The 20,279-nt window shown below is 40.7% G+C and overlaps 1 protein-coding gene across 14 annotated transcripts in view; it reads right to left on the reverse strand.

The window, feature by feature from the left end:
* Window positions 1–20,279, reverse strand: part of MBNL2 (muscleblind like splicing regulator 2) — a 173,404-nt gene that overhangs the window by 111,155 nt on the left and 41,970 nt on the right. For 8 of the 14 annotated variants that reach the window (XM_012458632.2, XM_012458633.2, XM_012458630.2 and 5 more), the window contains exon 2: window positions 8,263–9,036. In XM_012458632.2, the coding sequence (XP_012314055.1) occupies window positions 8,263–8,436 (174 nt within the window). In that variant the 5' untranslated portion in view covers window positions 8,437–9,036. Of the gene's footprint in view, window positions 1–8,262; window positions 9,040–20,279 lie in introns of those variants that run through there. The other 6 variants (XM_064362226.1, XM_064362227.1, XM_064362223.1 and 3 more) reach the window with 1 other exon arrangement.

A 20,279-nucleotide genomic window follows, 5' to 3' on the forward strand; every position in this document is an offset into this window, starting at 1 on the left:
CCTCCTCTCTCTTGCCAAATCCAATAATCAGAATTGAATTAGACTACAGTGCTAGATTTCTGATATTTTCTAGGTGTATATATTATTTTAACGTGTTGAATTGTGTCCTCACTCCCAGTTCCTCTGAATGTGACTTTATTTGAAAATAGGGTAGTTGCACATGTAATTTAAGATGAGGTCATACTGAAGAAGGGTGGACCCTTAACCCAATGTAATTGGTGTCCTTATAAGAAGGAGAAATTCGGTCACAGACTCAAACGCCAGGAAAATGATGTAAAGGGAGACACACAGGAAGATGGCCATCTGAAGAGGGAGGTAGAGATTGGAGTGATGCTGCCATGAGCCAAGGAACACATAGTGCTACCAAAGCTGGAAGAGGCAAGAACTGGTTTCCACCCCTTTCCCCCAACTACCCCAACCCCAGAGACTTCAGAGGGAGCATGGCCCCTACTACCACTTGGACTTCTAACCTCCAGATCTGAGAAAGAACATATTTCGGGTGTTTTAAAGCACACAGGGTGTGGTACTTTGTTACGACAGCCTTGGGAAACTGATGCAGAGACGATCTTGTCTAACCCTCAACTGTAAACTGGGCTGGAATGTAGGCATCTAGCTGGAGGAAGCTGTCTCTAGGAAAGTGGCTTTCTCTCTCCAGGAAAAGGGCTTTCTCTATGGCGCATATGTGCCATTCCTCAGTGAGACATTTGGAGGTGCCTGATGCCCTGAAAATCCTCATTCCTTTGCTCACTCAAGGCACTGAAACCGATTCCACCTGCTCTTAGGGAGTCATGGTTCTGCTTTTATCCTGAAAACTACATGCTTCTCCTTCCTTAGCAGAGAATATCTTGGTATTGGGAGAAATTTGGTTGATGTTAATCTTGGCTCTGGGCAAATTTGTAAACTAACCCAAAGGTTTCTTTAATGATCATCAGAGCTTCTTAAATGTTTCAGACTTCTCTTAAGATGAAGATTTCTTAACTTGCGATCTATAATTTTTAGAAGCAAACATGAAACCCTTTAGATTGTGAGACTGTAATAGGCTGTGAGTATGGATACTTCTCTGGGTAGATTTCTTAGTTTTGATTAATTCTTAATTAATCAAAATTAATTAATTAATTCTTCCCTAAACCTGAAAAACAACAAAAAAGAAAGGACTAGGAGCTTGGGCCATGGTGGTCAGGTTTGGTACCTAGGAACAAGGCACTCGGGGGTGGGAGTGGATTCTAATAGGAGGGCAGGAGTCTGGACTTAGGCACTGGAGGTGACAATGGGCCATTCAGGTGGGGATGTTCAGTAGGTAGCTGGAGCCATGGTGGTGGCAAGTGAGGGCACACACCCAGATTTGGGATTCATTGCCACAGAGGTGGGAACTAAATGCATGAAAGCAAATAAGCTTTCAGAGCTGATGACTGAACATGCACTAGGAAAGGCTAATCCTGAGTCTTGGGGAGCCTCCACACTTAGGGAGCAAAGGGAGAAGGAGGTGGCATTAGGGGGAACGTAGGAAGGGAGGTGAGCATGGTGAAAGAACTAGGAAAACAGCACAAGCAAAAAGCAGCAGGAGAGAATTCTCCTCGAATGACTAAACCTGCAAAATGAAACGGAGATGTTAAAGGAAAGGGCGAACAACCTGAAAGGAAGGTTTTGGTCTGGAGATCACTGATGGAGCAGCACTAAGTCCATTTGGAAAAATTGTGAGGGTTTCTTTGTTCATGAATGCATTCTCTGGGGATGACTGCACTTCTGCTCTGTGCCAGATGTCATGCTAGGTGCTGGGGCACAAAAATAAGTAAGACACAATCACATCTTTCAGAAGCCTATGGGCTTCCACTGGGCGTGGATTTCCAGTAGTAAACTATGATGTGGAAGTCTGAAAAGTATCCAGAGAGGGTGCACAGGGAAAGTGGTTGATATCCCAGAACAGCTGAAGCCAGATGAAAGGAAGATGGACTTGTTTTCAGGAAACAATTGGTGGGTCCAGGAATCTTTAAGCATGAACCTGCCTATACTCTGCTATACTATAAAACTGACTTACACGTTTCAGAATCACATAGGCACACATACACCAACAACGCCTTGGACAAGAACCATTTTTGTTACAGAGACTTAGTAGGTGATGGTATAATATTTATATGCAGACACAAACAGAAACAAATACAACATATGCCCTACTTTCTCTTGTAGTGTCTCTGTCTTTGGAAGATTTAAATTTCTGCTATCTAAACATGTTTACTCCTGGGGGATTCTATTTTAGAATGGTTTTTGATTTTTTTGAGATGAAGTCTTGCTGTGTCTCCCAGGCCGGAGTACAGTGGCGCAATCACGGCTCACTACAACCTCAAACTCCTGGGCTCAAATAATCCTCCTGCTTCAGCCTCCCAAGTAGTTGGGTTCACAAGTGCATGCCACCAGAACTGGCTAATTTTTAAATTTATTTGTAGAGATGAGTTCTCACTATGTTGTCCACGCTGGTCTTGACCTCCTGGGCTCAACGAGTCCTCTTGCCTTCGCCTCCCAAAGTGCTGGAACTACAAGCATGAGGCACTGCACTTGGCCTAGAACTTTTTTTTTTTTGGACTACAACATACTAACCTTGCTAAACACGAATATTATTAAGCTATTAAGAATTTTGAAATTAACCACATCAATGATTTATTCAGTAAGAGCAGTTAGGAGGAGGGAATGGATAGTGCTGGCTGGGAAACATACTTACCCGGAGTCAAGCCCTTCCTCCACCATTCATGAGTTTGGTAGTCACAAGTGAGTTACTTAAATTTTTGAACCTGTATCCACATCTATAAGGGTGATTTAGTGATATTTACCTGACAGAGTTACTAGAATAGATAATGCGTGCAAAGTACCTGGCATATAGTAGGCTCTATGTGACTACAATGATTACTACTGATAATAAAAAATTTGTCTGAGATTATATTTGCAAATCAGGCCAAAATTAACAGTACAATTTAGAAAATACTCAAACAATTTCTGCAAAGAATTTGCTTCTATTTAGGAGCCCAGCAGCAATTTAAGAACATGAACTTAAAGTCCACATAAATTACATATTGCCGTCAGCTAACTTATAGACAGCATCTCATAGGTAAATGAGCAACTTCCACTTGACATCTTTGAGATTTACACAGACTAGGAGAGTAGGAAAAAAGTAGTTTCTGCATCATATGCAGCTTGAATTACCCTGAAGAGAAAAGAAAATGATTTACTTGACAATTTGTCAATGTTGCATTATACTTCCAGAGTCACACCTGCACCTCGAAATTCCTACACAGAGCTCCCTGATTTTGAAATCCACTGGAATTCTAACACCAGAGCAACAGCACATGGCTGTACAGGTTGTCCACTGCACCACTCCAGGGGGTGTCTATTACAGAGACTGCGGTGAGAAAGGCACCCCTAGAATGCAGTACACCCCTGTACAATCACATCCAGCAGCCCTGAGAAGCTCAAAAACTTTCCTAATGAACATGCAGAACATGCAATTCAACACATATTTATTGAGCATCTCTTACGTATGAGACAGTGTTCTAGATTCCAGGAATACAAGAGTGATCACAACAGACACGGTCCCCATCCACATAGAGCTTATGTTCTAGCAGAGTGGAGGAGGGAGACAGATAATAAACCAATAAACAAATAAGCTTCTCTCATATCAAACGCTGGTGTTAGGGGGAGCAATAAAGACACGTGAGAAGGCGATGGGATCCCAGCAATGGCGGAATTACTGTTTGAAATAAGTTTGGCAGAAGGGCTTCATTCACAAGTTGGCATTTTTAATCAGAAACCCCAAGGAAACGAGGAAACATGCTGTTTGTGTGGCTGAGGCAAGAGTATTCCAAGCAGAGGAAAAAGCAAGTGCAGATGCCCTAAGGCACAGCCTGCTTGGCATATTCAGGGGAGAGCAAAGATGCCTGTCTGGAGTGAGCTGGAGGGAGTGGTGGCTGTGGAAAGGAAGTCAGGTGGCGGGAGCGGGAAGCGGATCTCCTAGGGCCTAGGCAGCCTTTGCAGTGTTGCTCTTTACTCTGAGTGCAGTGAGAAGCCACTGGAACAGAGGAGTGACATCATCTGATGCAGGTGCTAAAAAGAATCTCATTGTACTTGAAATGAATTTTTATTACAAAAGATTATGTCTAAATTTCTAAAAACTGTCTGAACAATTTTCCCCAATACTCTGTTTTTAACCAAAATTAGCAATCCTATTTTTAAAATTGTGTCTTTTTTTAAAAGCTGAGTGTGAATTCAAATGTTTAAGCAAATAAATACTTCATGAAAGTGGTAAATACTGACACTTTTAGTCTTAATAAGCATTAAAGTTAATTTATGCGCTCCCTTCCTGATGTTCAATTTGCCAAATGGTTCAGATGAATTCCTATCAATTACATGAAAAAGAATCTGAAAAGAAAAATCTCAAACATTTTAGCTGTGAGGAAAAGCATTTCATGGATTGTAGAAACATCAGAGGTACAGTTAACATGGTCAAGGCCTCTGCTCCAAGGGAGATAATTGCTCATGAAATAGTTTGTATTTTGTCAAGTTAACCTAACTCGTGGAACACAGCTTTCCGGAATGTAACCTGGCCTTCCAGAAAAATTGTTAGACAATGTCTACTGTTCATAATAACACTGAAACTTCCAAAAAAAAATCATGTTGCTTGCATGCTCAGTGTTTTACATAAAATGCAATAAGGTATGTGAATAATGCACAAATTTCACAGTAAGAACTGTAATATATTTTCCAAAACGTCTTTTATAAATGCATTTATATATGTATACTTTTCATTCCAAAGAGCTCAGCAAATCACTTTCCACCAACAAATTTAGTACATACTTATGGAAAAGTTTACTCATATTTGTAAATAACATATAACAACAATAAAAAAAAAAGACTCACATTGACTTGTCTTCATACCAACAGGCCAACACAGATTCTTTTCACAGTTATAAATACAAATAAATACTCCACAGTGTTTGCAGAAAATATCTTATAATAAATAATAAAAATATTGTGCCCCCCAAATCTTTTTCCATGTCATGACTAATTTGTATAATTGAGGTACTCTAATTCACACAGCTGATTCTTAAAAGTTTGAACTTGTTAAGAGTTGGACATAAAATCTTGCCTTTAAAGCTAGTCATCAAAATCAGTGGCTATCCTGGGATACTTTATTACAAAGGGAAAGAAACTAATATTGCCAGGTCCTAACTTGTTCAGCCCTGGGCTGAGCATGTGGGATGCCATGGGTCAGGTAGTCTTTGAAGTAACCTTGTAAAGTGGGAATTATTGTATTGATTTTATATAGGAGGAAACTGAAGCCAACGAGGTAAAGCACTCGTCCCAAGTGATGTAGCTTGCCTGGGTCCCAGCCAGGCTTAGTCAAGCCCTGGTCCATCTGTCTTCAAAGCCCTTGCTGGTTCTCTCTATTGCACACTGGTTCTCTCTGTTGCACACTGAGTAACATTGTCTTTTTTAAATCTATTATGAAATAAACAGCTTCATAATTCTCATTGTCATTATTTTTCTTTTTAGCTACTACTTTTTGAGTGCTTTTCTAACTGGTCTGTTGCGTGGAAAGGGCTTGCAGTCCTCACGGACCTTGCAAGGTGAATCTGCCAGCGAGTTGCTACAGACCATGTTTACTTCAGCCAGTTTCTCTGCTGAACATCCTACTTTTACTGATGAGGAAACCAAGTCAAGAAGTCATAAATGACACACCCAAGTGGTTGAGCAGGTATTTAAACTCAGGTCTGTCTTACTCCTCTGCCTGTGGGCTGTTTTCACATTCTTTTCAGTTGGACAATTTTAAAAACGTATAATGCTGCACTCAAATTAAATAATCTGAAATTTTACAATTCTGAAAGGGAACTGATAACTTGAGGCTCTATATAACCATGCTTCAACACCTCAAAAAGCCTCCAGCAGGCACTTCTGAAAATGATTTTTAAAGCCCCTTTCTACTCGAATGGTGTTCAACATTCTCACAACTTGGCTCATGTTTTTATTCTGAACAAATGGCTCGTGATCCTTTATTCTGGGGGCTAGATTCCTCAAACAATTGTGGTCCTAGTGAATCCACAGCGATGGGATGAATTACAAGGATCTAGGCATTGTTGCCCAGTTGATAGTCATGAAATACTTGGCCTTAATAGGTCAGGAATTATTTTCCCCATATTTCTCTAATTTGCCAGGGTTTAAAAAAAAACTGGCAAAAATTGTGATGTTTAATATTAAATATCCAATTGGAGAAGGCTTGGATTAATAAGATGGAAAAATTGGGGATGACCTGAAAAATTAATTTATCATCACTGACCTGTTTTCATATCTTGAAGCTTTTATGATCTAGTTTTAAATCTACGCTGCCTTTTTATTTATTTTTATTTATTTATTTATTTTTATTTTTTTTTTGAGACAGAGTCTTGCTCTATCACCCAGGCTGGTGTGTGCAGTGGCATGATCTCAGCTCACTACAAACTCTGCCTCCTGGGTTCAAGTGATTCTCCTGCCTCAGCCTTCTGAGTAGCTGGGATTACGGGTGCACACCACCATGCCCGGTTAATTTTTTGCATTTTTAGTAGAGATGGGGTTTCACCATGCCGGCCAGAGTGGTCTTGAACTCCTGACCTTGTGATCCACCCACCTTTGCCTCCCAAAAATACTGGGATTACAGGTGTGAGCCATTGTGCCCAGACTACCCTGCTTTTTCATAGTGAATGTTTCTATTGCTGACAATCATAGAGGCAAATACAGATTTGGTTTACTTTTTTGACTAAAGGCAAAATAAATACTAATGTATAACCATGCTTGTAATGTTATAGTTTATATGAATTGTGATTTATCCATCTATTCATTTCCATTTTAGGCAAAACAATTCATCGTTTTAAAGTCTACTCTAATAAACCTTTTATGATAAAAAGGAATAAAACAGGAGTAGGTATTGATGTAGATAACAGATCTAATTTGTCAAAATTTCACCCTTAAAAGACTTCTGTTGGGCCAGAAATACATTTTTCTGCTTTGAGTGTATTGACAAATTTTCCCTTTAAGATACATTAATACTTAAATATATAATTTGAAGTCTTATACAAATTATAAATTTTGACTTATATCTTACAAAAGATAATTTTTTACATAAGATGAAATTCTCCCAAAGGACAACTCAGTCTCTTTTTAACACCCAAGAATGGGCTAAGGTCACTATTTTGTAAACTAACAGCTCTATAATTTCTCAAATCATATGTCAAGAGCATCGATAAACAATTTTCTTAACTGTTTGGTGAACTTACTGAAGTCTTGCAGAGATGCAAACACGAGCTCTTTTAACTGATGCGCCTTACGTATTGCTACTGGAAACAATATTATGCCTGCAGGGCTGCCCTAGACAATCTGGGATTCATAATGTTAGGGCTGCATATACCCCACAGCATAATGGCTTCACTCATGCCACTTCTAGATCTTTCATTAAATTCTCTCTATCCTCCTAACTCCACCCAACTCAGTATACAACTCAGATGCTTTGAATCTCCAAAAACATTTCTTGAAACAGTCTGTTGGAAACCAGCTCTCTTTTATGGAATCCATAGAAATGTTTTCGCTATCTATTCCTCCCACAAGGCATGTGTCCCTTTATTCTCGCATTGTAGATCCTTGCTGATATGCTGTATTTTCCCTGCCAGACAGTAAGCTCATCAAGGGTGCCATCTGAATCACTTTAGTTTCTCTTGTCATATAACTCACATGAAGTTGATTCTCAAGTATTGAGTATTGAATGTGTACTTAATAATTTCTGATAGCCATGACACATTTTCAAAGAAGTGTTTTAGGAAGTACTCGGTCAAGAAAAAAAAAAAGCCATAAGAATAAGAAACTCTTCAAGAGCTAAGTCAGAATAACTGGCACTTAAAAGTGACACATTCAATTTCTTCACCTTTATATAACCTCCAGAAGATCAAATGTTGATAAAATATTTATCTTCAGTTGTCACAAGCCAGACTTTGATTTAAAACTCTTGGGTACATGAATGTCATGCCAGACCAGAAATACATCATCATGTATTTTTAATTTAAACACGGGTATGTAAAAAATTTATATATGCCTGATATGAAAAAATCTGAGTGAAAATCTCCCAACAGTCGCCACAAACAAGAACACAGAATCTAAAAGCAATTTTTAAACTTCTGTAAAAGTGCAATGAAAAGCCTTCTGTTTGCAAGTCCAATGTGGTATCGAAATGACACATAAAACACATTCTCTTACCTTTAGGGAATCAAAGCAGGCAATTACTCTTCCATTTTCAACCTGACAACTTTTGGGGGGATGAGCAAATTTGCATTCTTCATCGGAGCGTGAGCATGTTCCTCTTTGAAACTGTCTGCAGACTTCTAATGTCAGCCATTTTGTATCTCTGACTGGGGCAACGTTCAAAGCCATGATGATAAAGTAATTTGGACTGTTTGTTTCTGTTAAATGATGAAATCAATCCAAGTTCTAATGATTCCAAAACTACTGTTGTGAAAACTCCCACATGTAAGTCTGAAGGTGAGTGATAAATTGCTTAGTGAAGTCCAATCCAGGAAACAGGATGATGAGAGAATTTATGGACAGGCAGTCACTCATCAATCAATATGTCCCACTTGAAGACGGCGGGCCGCAATAAAAGCATGCTCAGTGTCATCTCTGGCTTTCAACGTCCAAGTCTCTTGACTGTTTTGCAGATACACCTGTTTTTAATAAAGTGACATCAATATCATGGCACTCCTTGGGAGAATATTTATGCTGACGCTCACAGCTACTGATGATATTGGAAAATAAGACACTCAGATGTTCATATTTTAGCAGGATGTTTCTTCCCCCTTTTTAAATTGTGAAATTAATCAATTGGCAAAGTCAGACAACTGAGGTATCTTCATCCACTCATAAGGTCAGGGTAAAGTATACTTGATAGAATAGTGAGATGTGAATACAAAGAAAGCTCCCAGGCTGCAGTTTCCAGCAAAAGTGACTTCACACAGGCACTTTTCAATCATGAACCTGCAAAACAGAAATGAAATATCAACTTTTACGCAAACTCAATGGAATCAACGCTTCAATGAACTAAGGAATTCTTATCTAGAATTTGCAAAAGCACAGTTTAAAGCTTTGAGCCTTGAGTATAGTGAGAAAAGTTATGCATTAAAGAAAAAAAAAAAAGAATACGCAACGGAAACCGTATTGCAGAATGGTCTAGGCAGCAATCCAAAAGTTAGGAATGACTCAAACAGATGAGTGTGGCAGACACAATAATTAGGCCTTCTGAAACAATCCCATCTAATGTGCTTAATCGCCAAAACAGTGTATTAGGACTGTGACTTCCAATTCATTTCACATTTAGGCCATTGATTTTATTGTTGGGAATGCAATAAACAATTATTTGAGATGTGTCCCTTCTATGTAATAAAGATATTGTCAGTTTGGATGAAGTGTGGGCTCTATCTTCTTTACGTTCTTCCTAGTTTACAGAGATGTAGACTCGGAGATGAGTAGGTAGGATATTTTTTCTCAGATATCTTAATACTTCCTCTCCACCATGACTTACCTAATGTTTACCTTCCTATTTCCACTGCAAGCACTCACAGGGCAAAGACTATTCTTTGTAGTTTTCATTTCTATATTCCCAATGCCTTCATCTATGGAATATATTATTAGACCCTTAAGAAATTATTTATTAATCAAGTTAACTGATGGCTAAATGCATGAATATAAGTTAGTTTTAGTTGAGTTCAGTTTAGTTTTTAACTGAGTCATAATCTAAAAATGCTCTGTAGTATGAAATTCTGGAGTTAAAACACATGGCTACAACAAAAATATAGTCAGTAAGTTCAGATGTCTAAAATAAGCGCCTTCAGTTTCTTTTAACTTTTCAAGGGTTATGAAATCGTTAAACATTAAAAATATACAGTTACTGGGACAAGCATGAATAAAGGGCTGAAGTCCAGAAGCTGATTATTTTCATAAAATGGATATGCCACAAATGACCTTACATACTTGCTGAGCCTTGATGTCTTTCTAAAAAATTTATACCTAAGAAGAACTTAATGAAGACAGGAAGTAAATTATTTTAAATTGGCAGGTACCAAATAAGTTCAGAGAGCAATAACTTTTTTTTTTTTTTTTTGAAATGGAGTCTTTCTCTCTCACCCAGGCTGGAGTACAGTAGCACCAACTCAGCTCACTGCAACCTCTGCCTCCCGGGTTCAAGCGATTCTTGTGCCTCTACCTCCCAAGTAGCTGAGATTACAGGTGCCCACCACCATGCCTGACTAATTTTTGTGTTTTTAGCAGAGACCGAGTTTCAGGGTTTCACCATGTTGACCAGGCTGGTTTTGAACTCCTGGTCTCAGGTGATCTGCCCGCCTTGGCCTCTCAAAATGCTGGAATTACAGGCTTGAGCTACCCTGCCTGGCCCAGAGAGCAATAGTTTTTAAGTAGTTCACAAGTGTTCCCTGAAAAAGTATGTCCCCAAGTCAGCTGAGTTTATTTAACTCTGGGTAAACCAAACCATTTGAACTTCCTTGCATTAGGGCTTTTCTTTTTTATTTTTTGGGGGATAGAGTTTCACTTTTGTCACCCAGGCTGGAGTGCAGTGGTGCAATCTCGGGTTACTGCAACCTCTGCTTCCTAAATTCAAGTGATTCTCCTGCCTCAGCCTCCCGAGTAGCTGGGATTACTGATGCCCACCACCAGGCCTGGAAGATTTTTATATTTTTAGTAGAGACAGGGTTTCATCTTGTTGGCCAGGCTGTTCTCAAACTCCTTACCTCAGGTGATCCACCCACCTTGGCCTCACAAAGTGCTGGGATTGCAGGCATGAGCCACTGCACCCAGCCTGCAACAGAGCTATTCTTGGCTGCTGTATCTGACGGGTCCCTCATAAGGGAGGAGCCACAATGGTGTCTCAAGCTTATCTGATGATAGAACATTTATTTAAGCAGGACATCCCTTGGGACTGGTGGGAAATGCTACTTTATCCCAATAATTCTTTTAATTCTTAATAAAAGTGTTTGCATGAGTTATAATTGCATGTGCATTTAAGGAAGTTGGCAATCTTGAAAGCTATGACACACAGCAAACTTCAATTATAAAATATTTGAAGGATCCAGGCAGGCTCCTGCATGTCTGTTTGGCAATGTTGTATTCACAGAAGCTAACATCAACTAGCTTAAGTTAGGGAGCTTAAGAAGATGAGTTTAACAACCAAATTTACTACGGGTTGGGTTTCATAGACCAGCCTGGACTTGTATCTTCATTACCTCAACCCGCACCACTGGCTCCCATGGAGAACAAAGGATGAGGAAAGCAAGGGACGAGGACACATTTCTGCCTGCATCAAGGGAGATGAGGCACCAATGACCAGGGGATTTCAAATGATGGACTGAACACACTTAGTGCTTGAAAAATATTACATGGAGTCCCCAGGTCCTCAGTACCAGGCCCCAAGGTAGATGCTCAACCTCAAAGGCAGCAGAGTCTCTCCCAAGGGCTCCCGTGAAGGAAAGAAAGAGGTAAACATAGGTACTGTTGCATAGATGGCATGAATAATTACTCAGCTATTCCCAAAATTTCCCCGGCAGCTATGCTTCCAATGCAGTTCAGTGAATGCTGTACATTTTTTATTCATACTTATAGGTAAGAAGACTTTTTTATTCCCTCTGGGAAAAATACTTTTTTTTCCTCCTGGGAGAATTCACATTCCAACTTACTATGAAAATCCCACCAGAATTATCAGACTCTACCAAGATACATTTGCTTAAAATTATGTATTAACTCAAATTGGTAAAAATTTTGTAGGTTTATCATAAACAAATGATATTTTGAAATATGTATGCATTGTGGTATAGCTAAATTGACCTAATTAACACATGCATATTTAGCACCTTTTAGTTGTAAGAACACTTAAAACCTTTAAGTCAGATCATGCCCTATTTGTCTTCAAGATAAACTTGATTTTAAAAGCAGGGATGGCCTTCCTTACACCTTTTACAAAAATTAGCTCAAGATGGATTAAAGGCTTAAATTCAAAACCCAAAACCATAAAAACCCTAGAAGAAAACCTAGACAATACCATTCAGGACATAGGCATGGGGAAAGACTTTATGACACAAACACTGAAAGCAATTGCAACAAAAGCCAAAATTCACAAATGGGATCTAATTAAACTAAAACTTTTGCTCAGCAAAAGAAACTATCATCAGAGTGAACAAGCAACCTACAGAATGGGAGAAAATTGTTGCAATCTACCCATCTGACAAAGGTCTAACATCCAGAATTTACAAGGAACTTAAACAACTTTACAAGAAAAAAACAAACACTCCCATCAAAAAGTGGGCAAAGGATATGAACAGACACTTCTCAAAAGAAGACATTTATGCAGCCAACGAACATATGAAAAAAAGCTTAACATCACTGATCATCAAAGAAATGCAAATCAAAACCACAATGAGATACCATCTCTTGCCAGTCAGAATTGTGATTATTAAAAAGTCAGGAAACAATAGATGCTAGCAAGGTTGTGGAGAAATAGGAATGCTTTTACACTGTTGGTGGGAGTATAAATTAGTTCAACCATTGTGGAATACAGTGTGGTGATTCCTTAAGGACCTAGAACCAGAAATATTATTTGACCCAGCAACCTCATTACTGGGTATATATCCAAAGGAATATAAATCATTTAACTATAAAGACACATGCACGTGTATGTTTATTGCAGCACTATTTACAATAGCAAAAACATGAAACCAACTCAAATGCCCATCAATAATAGATTGGATAAAGAAAATGTGAGACATATACAACAACATGGAATACTACGCAGCTATAAAAAGGGATGAGATCATGTCCTTTGCAGGGACATGGATAAAGCTGGAAGCCATCATCCTCAGCAAACTACAGGAACAGAAAACCAAATGCTGCATGTTCTTGCTCATAAGTGGGAGTTGGACACTGAGAACACATGGACACAGAGAGGGGAACAACACATACCACTTGGGGGGTGGGGGTGAGGGAAGAGAACTTAAAGAATGGGTCAATAGGTGCAGCAAACCGCCATGGCACAGGTATACCTATGTAACAAACCTGTACATTCTGCACATGTATCTTGTTTTTTTTTAAAAAAAAAAAAAATAAAGAAAAAAATTAAAAAAAAAGTAGGGTAGGCTAGGATGGGCAGATCACTTGAGGCCGGGGGTTTGAGACCAGCCTGGCCAATATGGCGAAACTCTTGTCTCCACTAAAAATAAAAAAATTAGCCTGGCACACACCTGTAATCCCAGCTACTTGGGAGGCTGAGATTCGCTTGAATGTGGGAGGCAGAGGTTGCAGTGGGCTGAGATAGTGCCACTGCACTCCAGCCTGGGCAACACAGAGAGCCTGTATCTCAAAAAAAAAAAAAGAAAAGAAAAGAAAAAAAGGAGAAGGGGTAGCCAAGTTTTCTGATGGCCAGAGTCACTTATACAGCAAAGATGTTTCAGAAGGAAAGAGGTATTCGTCATATCACAGTACAACATACTGCTATCATATCCTCTTATGAATCCACTCCCTCCCAACTTGTTCTCTGTTCCTTTCCAAAAAGCTACAGAGCTACTGTTAGCATAGGTACCTGTACCAGGGAATGGGTACAGGCAGGTAGATATGGGGAGGAGGGAGATAGCCACTTGAGCTAAGTTAGATAGGTCCACCGAAGAGAAGAGCAATGGAGGGTAAGGATGAGCTAGACCACGTTTCAGCACGGCCATCAAGAGACGGGACTGAGAGATAGGCCAACGTATGGACATAATGGAATATTGGACCGATTAGCCTGCCAGTTGCTGGGGCATGCGTTAGACTGTGCTGTTCAAGGCAGAAACCACCACCTGAAATGCAGCTAGTGCAACTGAGAAACTAAATTTTACATCTTTATTTATTCTTAGTGAATTTAAATTTTAAAAACTCACCCTTGATTCAGTCACTGGAAAACTTTTTAGTGTGATCAGACCAAGTTGAATATATAAATTTACTTTTTTTAATTTTAAATTTTATGAAACCTACATACAGATGGAGTGCTTCCAATGAAAATTTAAGATCCAAATTCAGATGTGCTCTAAGTAGAAAATACACACTGAATTCAAAAATACACACCTTGTAAGAAAAAATGAATGTGAAAATATCTTATCAATATTGTTTCATAGTTATCACATAGTAAATTAATATTTTTAGTATATTGGGTTAAATATCATTAAAATGAAGCTCACCTGATTTTTTTTTACCACTGAGAAATTCAGAATTATTTAAGTAGCTCACATTCTATTTCTACTGATGGTGCTGTCCTAACAGCTTTCTTTTGCATTTTTTTCTTCTTTTTTTTTCTTGAGATGGACTCTTGCTCTGTCACCCAGTCTGGAGTGCAGTGGCATGATCTCGGCTCACTGTAACCTTCTCCTCCCAGGTTCAAGTGATTCTTCTGCCTCAGTATCCCAAGTACCTGAGACCACAGGCACGTGCCACCATGCCGGGCTAATTTTTTGTATTTTTAGTAGAGACAGAGTTTCACCATGTTATCCTGGATGCTTTTGATCTCCTGACCTCATGATCTGCCCGCCTCAGCCTCTCAAATGCTAAATTTACAGGTGTGACCCATTGAGGCCCGCTGCATTTCTTCCATTAGTCAACAGAACTTCCAGGAGTGGTAGAAAGCACCCTGGCCTAAGAACTAGCCTCCAGCCTTCATTTTGCCAAGGTATCTCATCACATAACCTTGGGCAAGTCAGTTTCTCTGAGACCCACCTTCTTCATCTAAACATCGATAACAGTTTCTGCCTATATGTACATGGTTGCTGCCATGAAAGACAGATAATAGTGAAAATATAAAAGAACTTTGTAAGTTTTAAATGTTGCTATCCAAATGTGTATTTACAAAATCTACTTTCAGGCTTCCTCTCTGTCTATGATACTTCCGTATCGATGACCAGGATTAGACCTGGGGTAGTTCTGTTCCAGCCACAAAGAGCAGGGCAATGCCTAGAGATCAATGATCTGACTGCATAGGGTACTTGGACCTCTGATCTGGAGAAGGCTTCACTTTTCACACTGCCTTTATTTTGCAGCCCAAGGGACCCTCAGAGAGGTTTTTCCAAGTGTCACTACAAAAACCTTAAGCTTGCTTTCTTCCTCCAGCTGCTGTTCACCCAAAAGTGAAGGGAACACCTCTGGGGCCAAGCAGTCGTCCTGGGTGGGAAGCAGAACTCGAATCCTCTGGCACACTGATGGGAGCCGGCTTCCCTGTGGGCATGGTGAAAATGGAGCTGCTGTTTCCCTTCACAGTGCCCTGGAGGAGCAGGGAGGAAGGGGTGGCATTTTGAGTTCATCTCCCCAGAGGGGCCCCCGGGTAATAACGTCTGGAGAGGGCACCTCCAGACATTTCATAATTTTGGAAATTAGGAAAATTTATATCAAGATTCCATGTATAACGGCATTGCCCCTTCCTACGCAAGGCACCCTTAGCCTTTCCCAGAAGTTTCTGGGCTGCACGGGGAACAGGATCTCTGGCCACATTATTTTTCAGTTTTTTCTGAGTCTCTCTCACTGGTGTGCTTTGGCTTCCATTTCTTTCACTTCTTTCGACTTTTTTGGTTTTATTTCCAACGTCCCAAACAATCCCACCCTAATCAGCTCCTTCCAGGGCAGAACAGAGGCAACACTTGGGAGTAGGTGCTCCCGATGACTTCTCTGGCAGGCCCTCTCCTCTTCCTCCTGAGGCATTTAGAAACTTCCTGCCTTTCTAAGCCCCTTCCTGGAAGAGGATATGAGCTTGCCCGAAAGGTTCAGCTGAGCCACCCTCTTTGCAGGCCCTCCTCACCCGCCTGCATCTGGAACAGCACGCCCTCCTCTGTCCTTTCCCTTTTGACACCCTCTCTTACAGCCCGTCTTTAATACTGCCTGGTCATTATTTTTATATAGGTATCATTCCTTAATTCACAAGAACTGTAAATATTGACTTCTCCATCTGCCTCCCTGCAGCATAACCCCTACAGGGTTTGCCTCAGGTGTCTGATAGACTTCGCCTATTATTTTTGAATCCCCAGAGTTCAGTTCAGTGCCTGCTATGCAGACTATACCAGACAAAGGTTCGTTGAATGGGCTTCTGATCCTTCTCCAAGGAATATTTGCATATTAATACAGACCAAAGTGGAAGCTAAAGGAATAATGTTCTGAATGGGGAATTCCAGTGTTATCCATAGGAAAATTCCAGCAGACGCCACTGGTTTACCCCGCTGCTGCCAAGTAGGTTGAGGTTGGGAGCTTCCCCAGGGATGCACGCTGTGAGCCTCAGTGCCCAGGTATTCAGTCCAGTGGGTTTTAAAGTGTTGTGCCTGGGCCAGAAGTGGCAGCATCCCCTGGGAGCTTGTTAGAAATGCAGATTCTTGGCTTGGCATGGTGACTCACACCTGTAATCCCAGCACTTTGGTAGGACGAGGTGGATGGATCATTTGAGGTCAGGAGTTCCGGACCAGTCTGGACAGCATGGTGAAACCCCATCTTTACAAAAAATACAAAAAAATTAGCTGGGCCGGGAGCGGTGGCTCACGCCTGTAATCCAAGCACTTTGGGAAGCTGAGGCAGGTGGACCACAAGGAGTTTGAGACCAGCCTAGCCAATATGGTGAAATCCCATCTCTACTAAAAATACAAAAAAAAGAATTAGCTGGACATGGTGGTGCATGCCTGTAATTGCAGCTACATGGGAGGCTGAGTCAGGAGAATCGCTTAAAACCCAGGCAGCGGAGGTTGCAGTGAGTGGAGACACTCCAGTCGAGCCTGGGTGATGGAGCGAGACTCCATCTTGAAAAAAAAAAATTAGCTGGACATGGTGGCACATGCCTGTAATCCCAGCTATTCAGGAGGCTGAGACATGAGAATCACTTAAACCCAGGAGGCAAAGTTTGCAGTGAGCCAAGATTGTGCCACTGCACTCCAGCTTGGTTGACAAGAGCGACACTCCGTCTCAAAACAAAACAAAACAGAAAAACAAAAAAGACAAAAGAAAAGAAAAAAATGAGAAAAGAAATGCATACTCATAGGCCCCACCGCCAAGGTCCTGGATCAGATGCCCGGACGGTGAGGCCCAGCAATCTGTGTCTTAAGAATCTGCCCAGGGGTGGCTGATGCAGGCTCAAGCTTGAAAACCCCTGTCGGAAGCATTCCTTGCCTTCTTTGTGCCAGGCGTCCTGCTGCTTGCTGAAAGAACAAAGATGTCCACCCAGAGTTACCTGCAGGGTCTTGAGTTCACTGATTTCCCCAGAAACAATTGTAAGAGTGCTGGCCTGGGCTGCCCCCAGCGGCTGTTTCTGATCAATAAAAAAAAAAACAACAAAACAGAACTAGACTCACAGAAAACACCTGAGAGATTTGTTTCTGCTAAGGCTTCCTTCTATGAGAATTAGGAAAGCGACTGACCCACAGCCCTCTGGCAGGCCAGGGTGGGCGGTGGGGGACCTTGTTTTATGGACGCTTGTCTGAGAGAGGACCACTTTAAAGGGACTAATAGCCTGATGACCAGCAGCTCAGTCATCAGAAGGAGCTGCTTTGTAGCGCCCCATCCTCTCCAGACAGACAGCATGTGATTTAAGGAATATCCAGGTTCACTGCTTGACTCATCTTTAAAGGAAAGGCGAGACTGAAGTTCGAGAATAAAGAAACAAGGTCCTGTAGTATTTCCTGAAATGCCAAAGGAGGTGCCGTTCAACTCTACAAAATAATCCCAAGCTATTTTTAGGGTCTTTACTTACATGACGCTTCATTTTTCAAAACGTATTTAAAAACTCTTCTAAGTGTTAGATTTTCAGAAAGCAGTCACTTTTGACTGTATAAAAGAATTTGCCACTCACGTTCTTTTGCAGGTGCTAAGTTATGCAGGGTGAGTTTGGAAAGCCTGGCCTTTCACTCTGCAAGGAGGCAACCTCCCTCCATTCCACGCCTCTCAGACAAGCCAGGGCTGTGGACCCCAGGTTTCTCCTCCGTGCCATTGCTTTGTAGATTGTTTGTACCTTTTTTTGAAGGGAAACACATCAATCATGTCCAATCTTGAGACTGAGATTGATCAAAATTTCAGACCACCTTAAGGGAAATACTTCTGCAGCACACAGCTCCTCCAGTTTACTTTCAGGTCATCTATGATATTTTAACTGCCTGCCAGACATCGGCCTCCTAGGGAGCTGATTAAAGGATCTTTGCAAAACAAGCCTATTTCTGAGTCAGACAGTCAAGAACTCATTATCCATTAAGTAATTTATAGGATGCCTTTAATTTTTTTGTATAAATCTAATTACAAGAAAGAAACCTTGTCTCCTTGACTCTCCTATTTCTAATTTTCAGAATCTCTGAGTTTCCTATTTTTAATTTTTAAATTCTTAAAATATATTTTTTAAAAAACAATGTTTCCTTCCTGTGAGTGGCTTGATGCTGGAGCGTCCCCACCTCTATTTCTGGAGCCTAATTTAAAATAGCTCTCAACGTGTTCTCACTGTTGATCAATGACTTGGCCGCATCCTGAGCCTATCAGATGCAGACGCCTGGGCGGGAGAGGGCCCTGGAGGAGCCGCCAGCTGAAGGACTGGGGCTGAGAGCCACTTGACCTCCGGGAGGAGGGTGTAAGACTGCCCTGTAATCACAGCCTTGGAGAAGAGGCTCCTGACTGGGGCCTGCCCAGAGGAAGCTCAGTGAACCAAGGAAAACACAGATGTGAATGAGGTGCAAATGCAAATGAATAGAGAACTAGATTGACTTCTCAAAGGAAAACATTGAGGCAGTAGCAAAAGAGATTTTTTTTAAGTGTTTTTCTTTCTAGATACCTTCAAATTGGTTTCATTTTAACTAATTAATTATTATTATTATTATTATTTTAGATGAAATCTCCCTCTGTCACCTAGGCTGGAGTGCGGTGGTGCAATCTCAGCTCACTGCAACCTCGGCCTCCTGGGTTCAAGTGATTCTCCTGGCTCGGCCCTGCTGAGTAGCTGGGATTACAGGCACCTGCCACCAAGCTTGGCTAATTCTCGTATTTTTAGTAGAGATGGGGCTTCACCATGTTGGCCAGGCTGGCCTCAAACTTCTGACCTCAAGTCATCCACCCACCTCGGCCTCCCAAAGTGCTGGGATTACAGGGGTGAGCCACTGCACCCAGACTAATTTATTGAAAATATAAATAAAATGGTGCCTTGAATGTTCTGCTTGGTTAAAGGACAAGACCAACTTTTCTAACCCGGACCCTGGTTGCTCTGCCTCTGAAAAGCTGCGTGATGTCATCTGATCTATCAGAGCTTCAGTTTCCTTGTTTGTCATCAAAAGGATAGTGACACCTAAACTAAATACACGCACTGCAACCAAAATATATTTAGTAGTAAACCATCAATACTCTCTACGTTGTACCTAATCTGTATCAACATTAGTTCTTGAGATAGCTACATGCATGTACACACACACACACACACACACACACACACACAAATGACAGGTGAAAATACTTTTTTTTACTAAAGATTATCGTATTCTCAAAAGTCAATGAAGTATAAGTAAACAAAAGTAGAAAGGCTCTTTCTCTGAAGGTAGATAGAACCTATGAAGTCCTGTCTAGCATGTGAGTTGGACACGCCCTTGATAGACTCTTCTAAAACTAACTCCAAACACTCATTGCTTCTAACTAGGGAAAGAGCCGTCGCTGACAATGATATCTTCATTTCACATGGTAGTTCGTCCTCCAGAACATACTTACGGGGAAAAAAAATGTAGGGTTACTCAAGGCCTTTCAATGAGTCAGATAAGCCAAATTTTGTTTCATGATAAAAATAACAAAAGGAGAAATTTCCAACTGATTTTTTTTCATGTGTCATATGTCTTAAAGTACAAGTGAAAAATTCATAAATCTGGGGCTCATTTTAGCATGTGAAAATTTCCAGTCGATTTTCATTGCCATTTCCAGGAATGGGCAGAGAAAGAAATCACATCTTCAATTCAAAGGGGGAAATTTCTAAATATACTCCTGAAACTACAGCCAGATGCAATCTATTCAACACATATTTGTATTCAAATTATGTTTTTCACTGCATCTGCGTTTTCTATCCAAATATTTATAATTCAGTTAGGAGATGCTCTTATTAGGAATAAAAGCAATTGTATTAGAGACCATTGAAAACTGCACTGCACTTACCGGTTTCCTGGATGTCCAGGAACCAATGGCTGCAGGCAGACAGAACAATCATCGATCTG

The sequence above is a fragment of the Aotus nancymaae genome, unplaced genomic scaffold (assembly GCF_030222135.1).
Source record: "Aotus nancymaae isolate 86718 unplaced genomic scaffold, 86718_ANA_hifiasm-v0.15.2.pri h1tg000048l, whole genome shotgun sequence".
Taxonomy (NCBI): Eukaryota; Metazoa; Chordata; class Mammalia; order Primates; family Aotidae; genus Aotus; species Aotus nancymaae.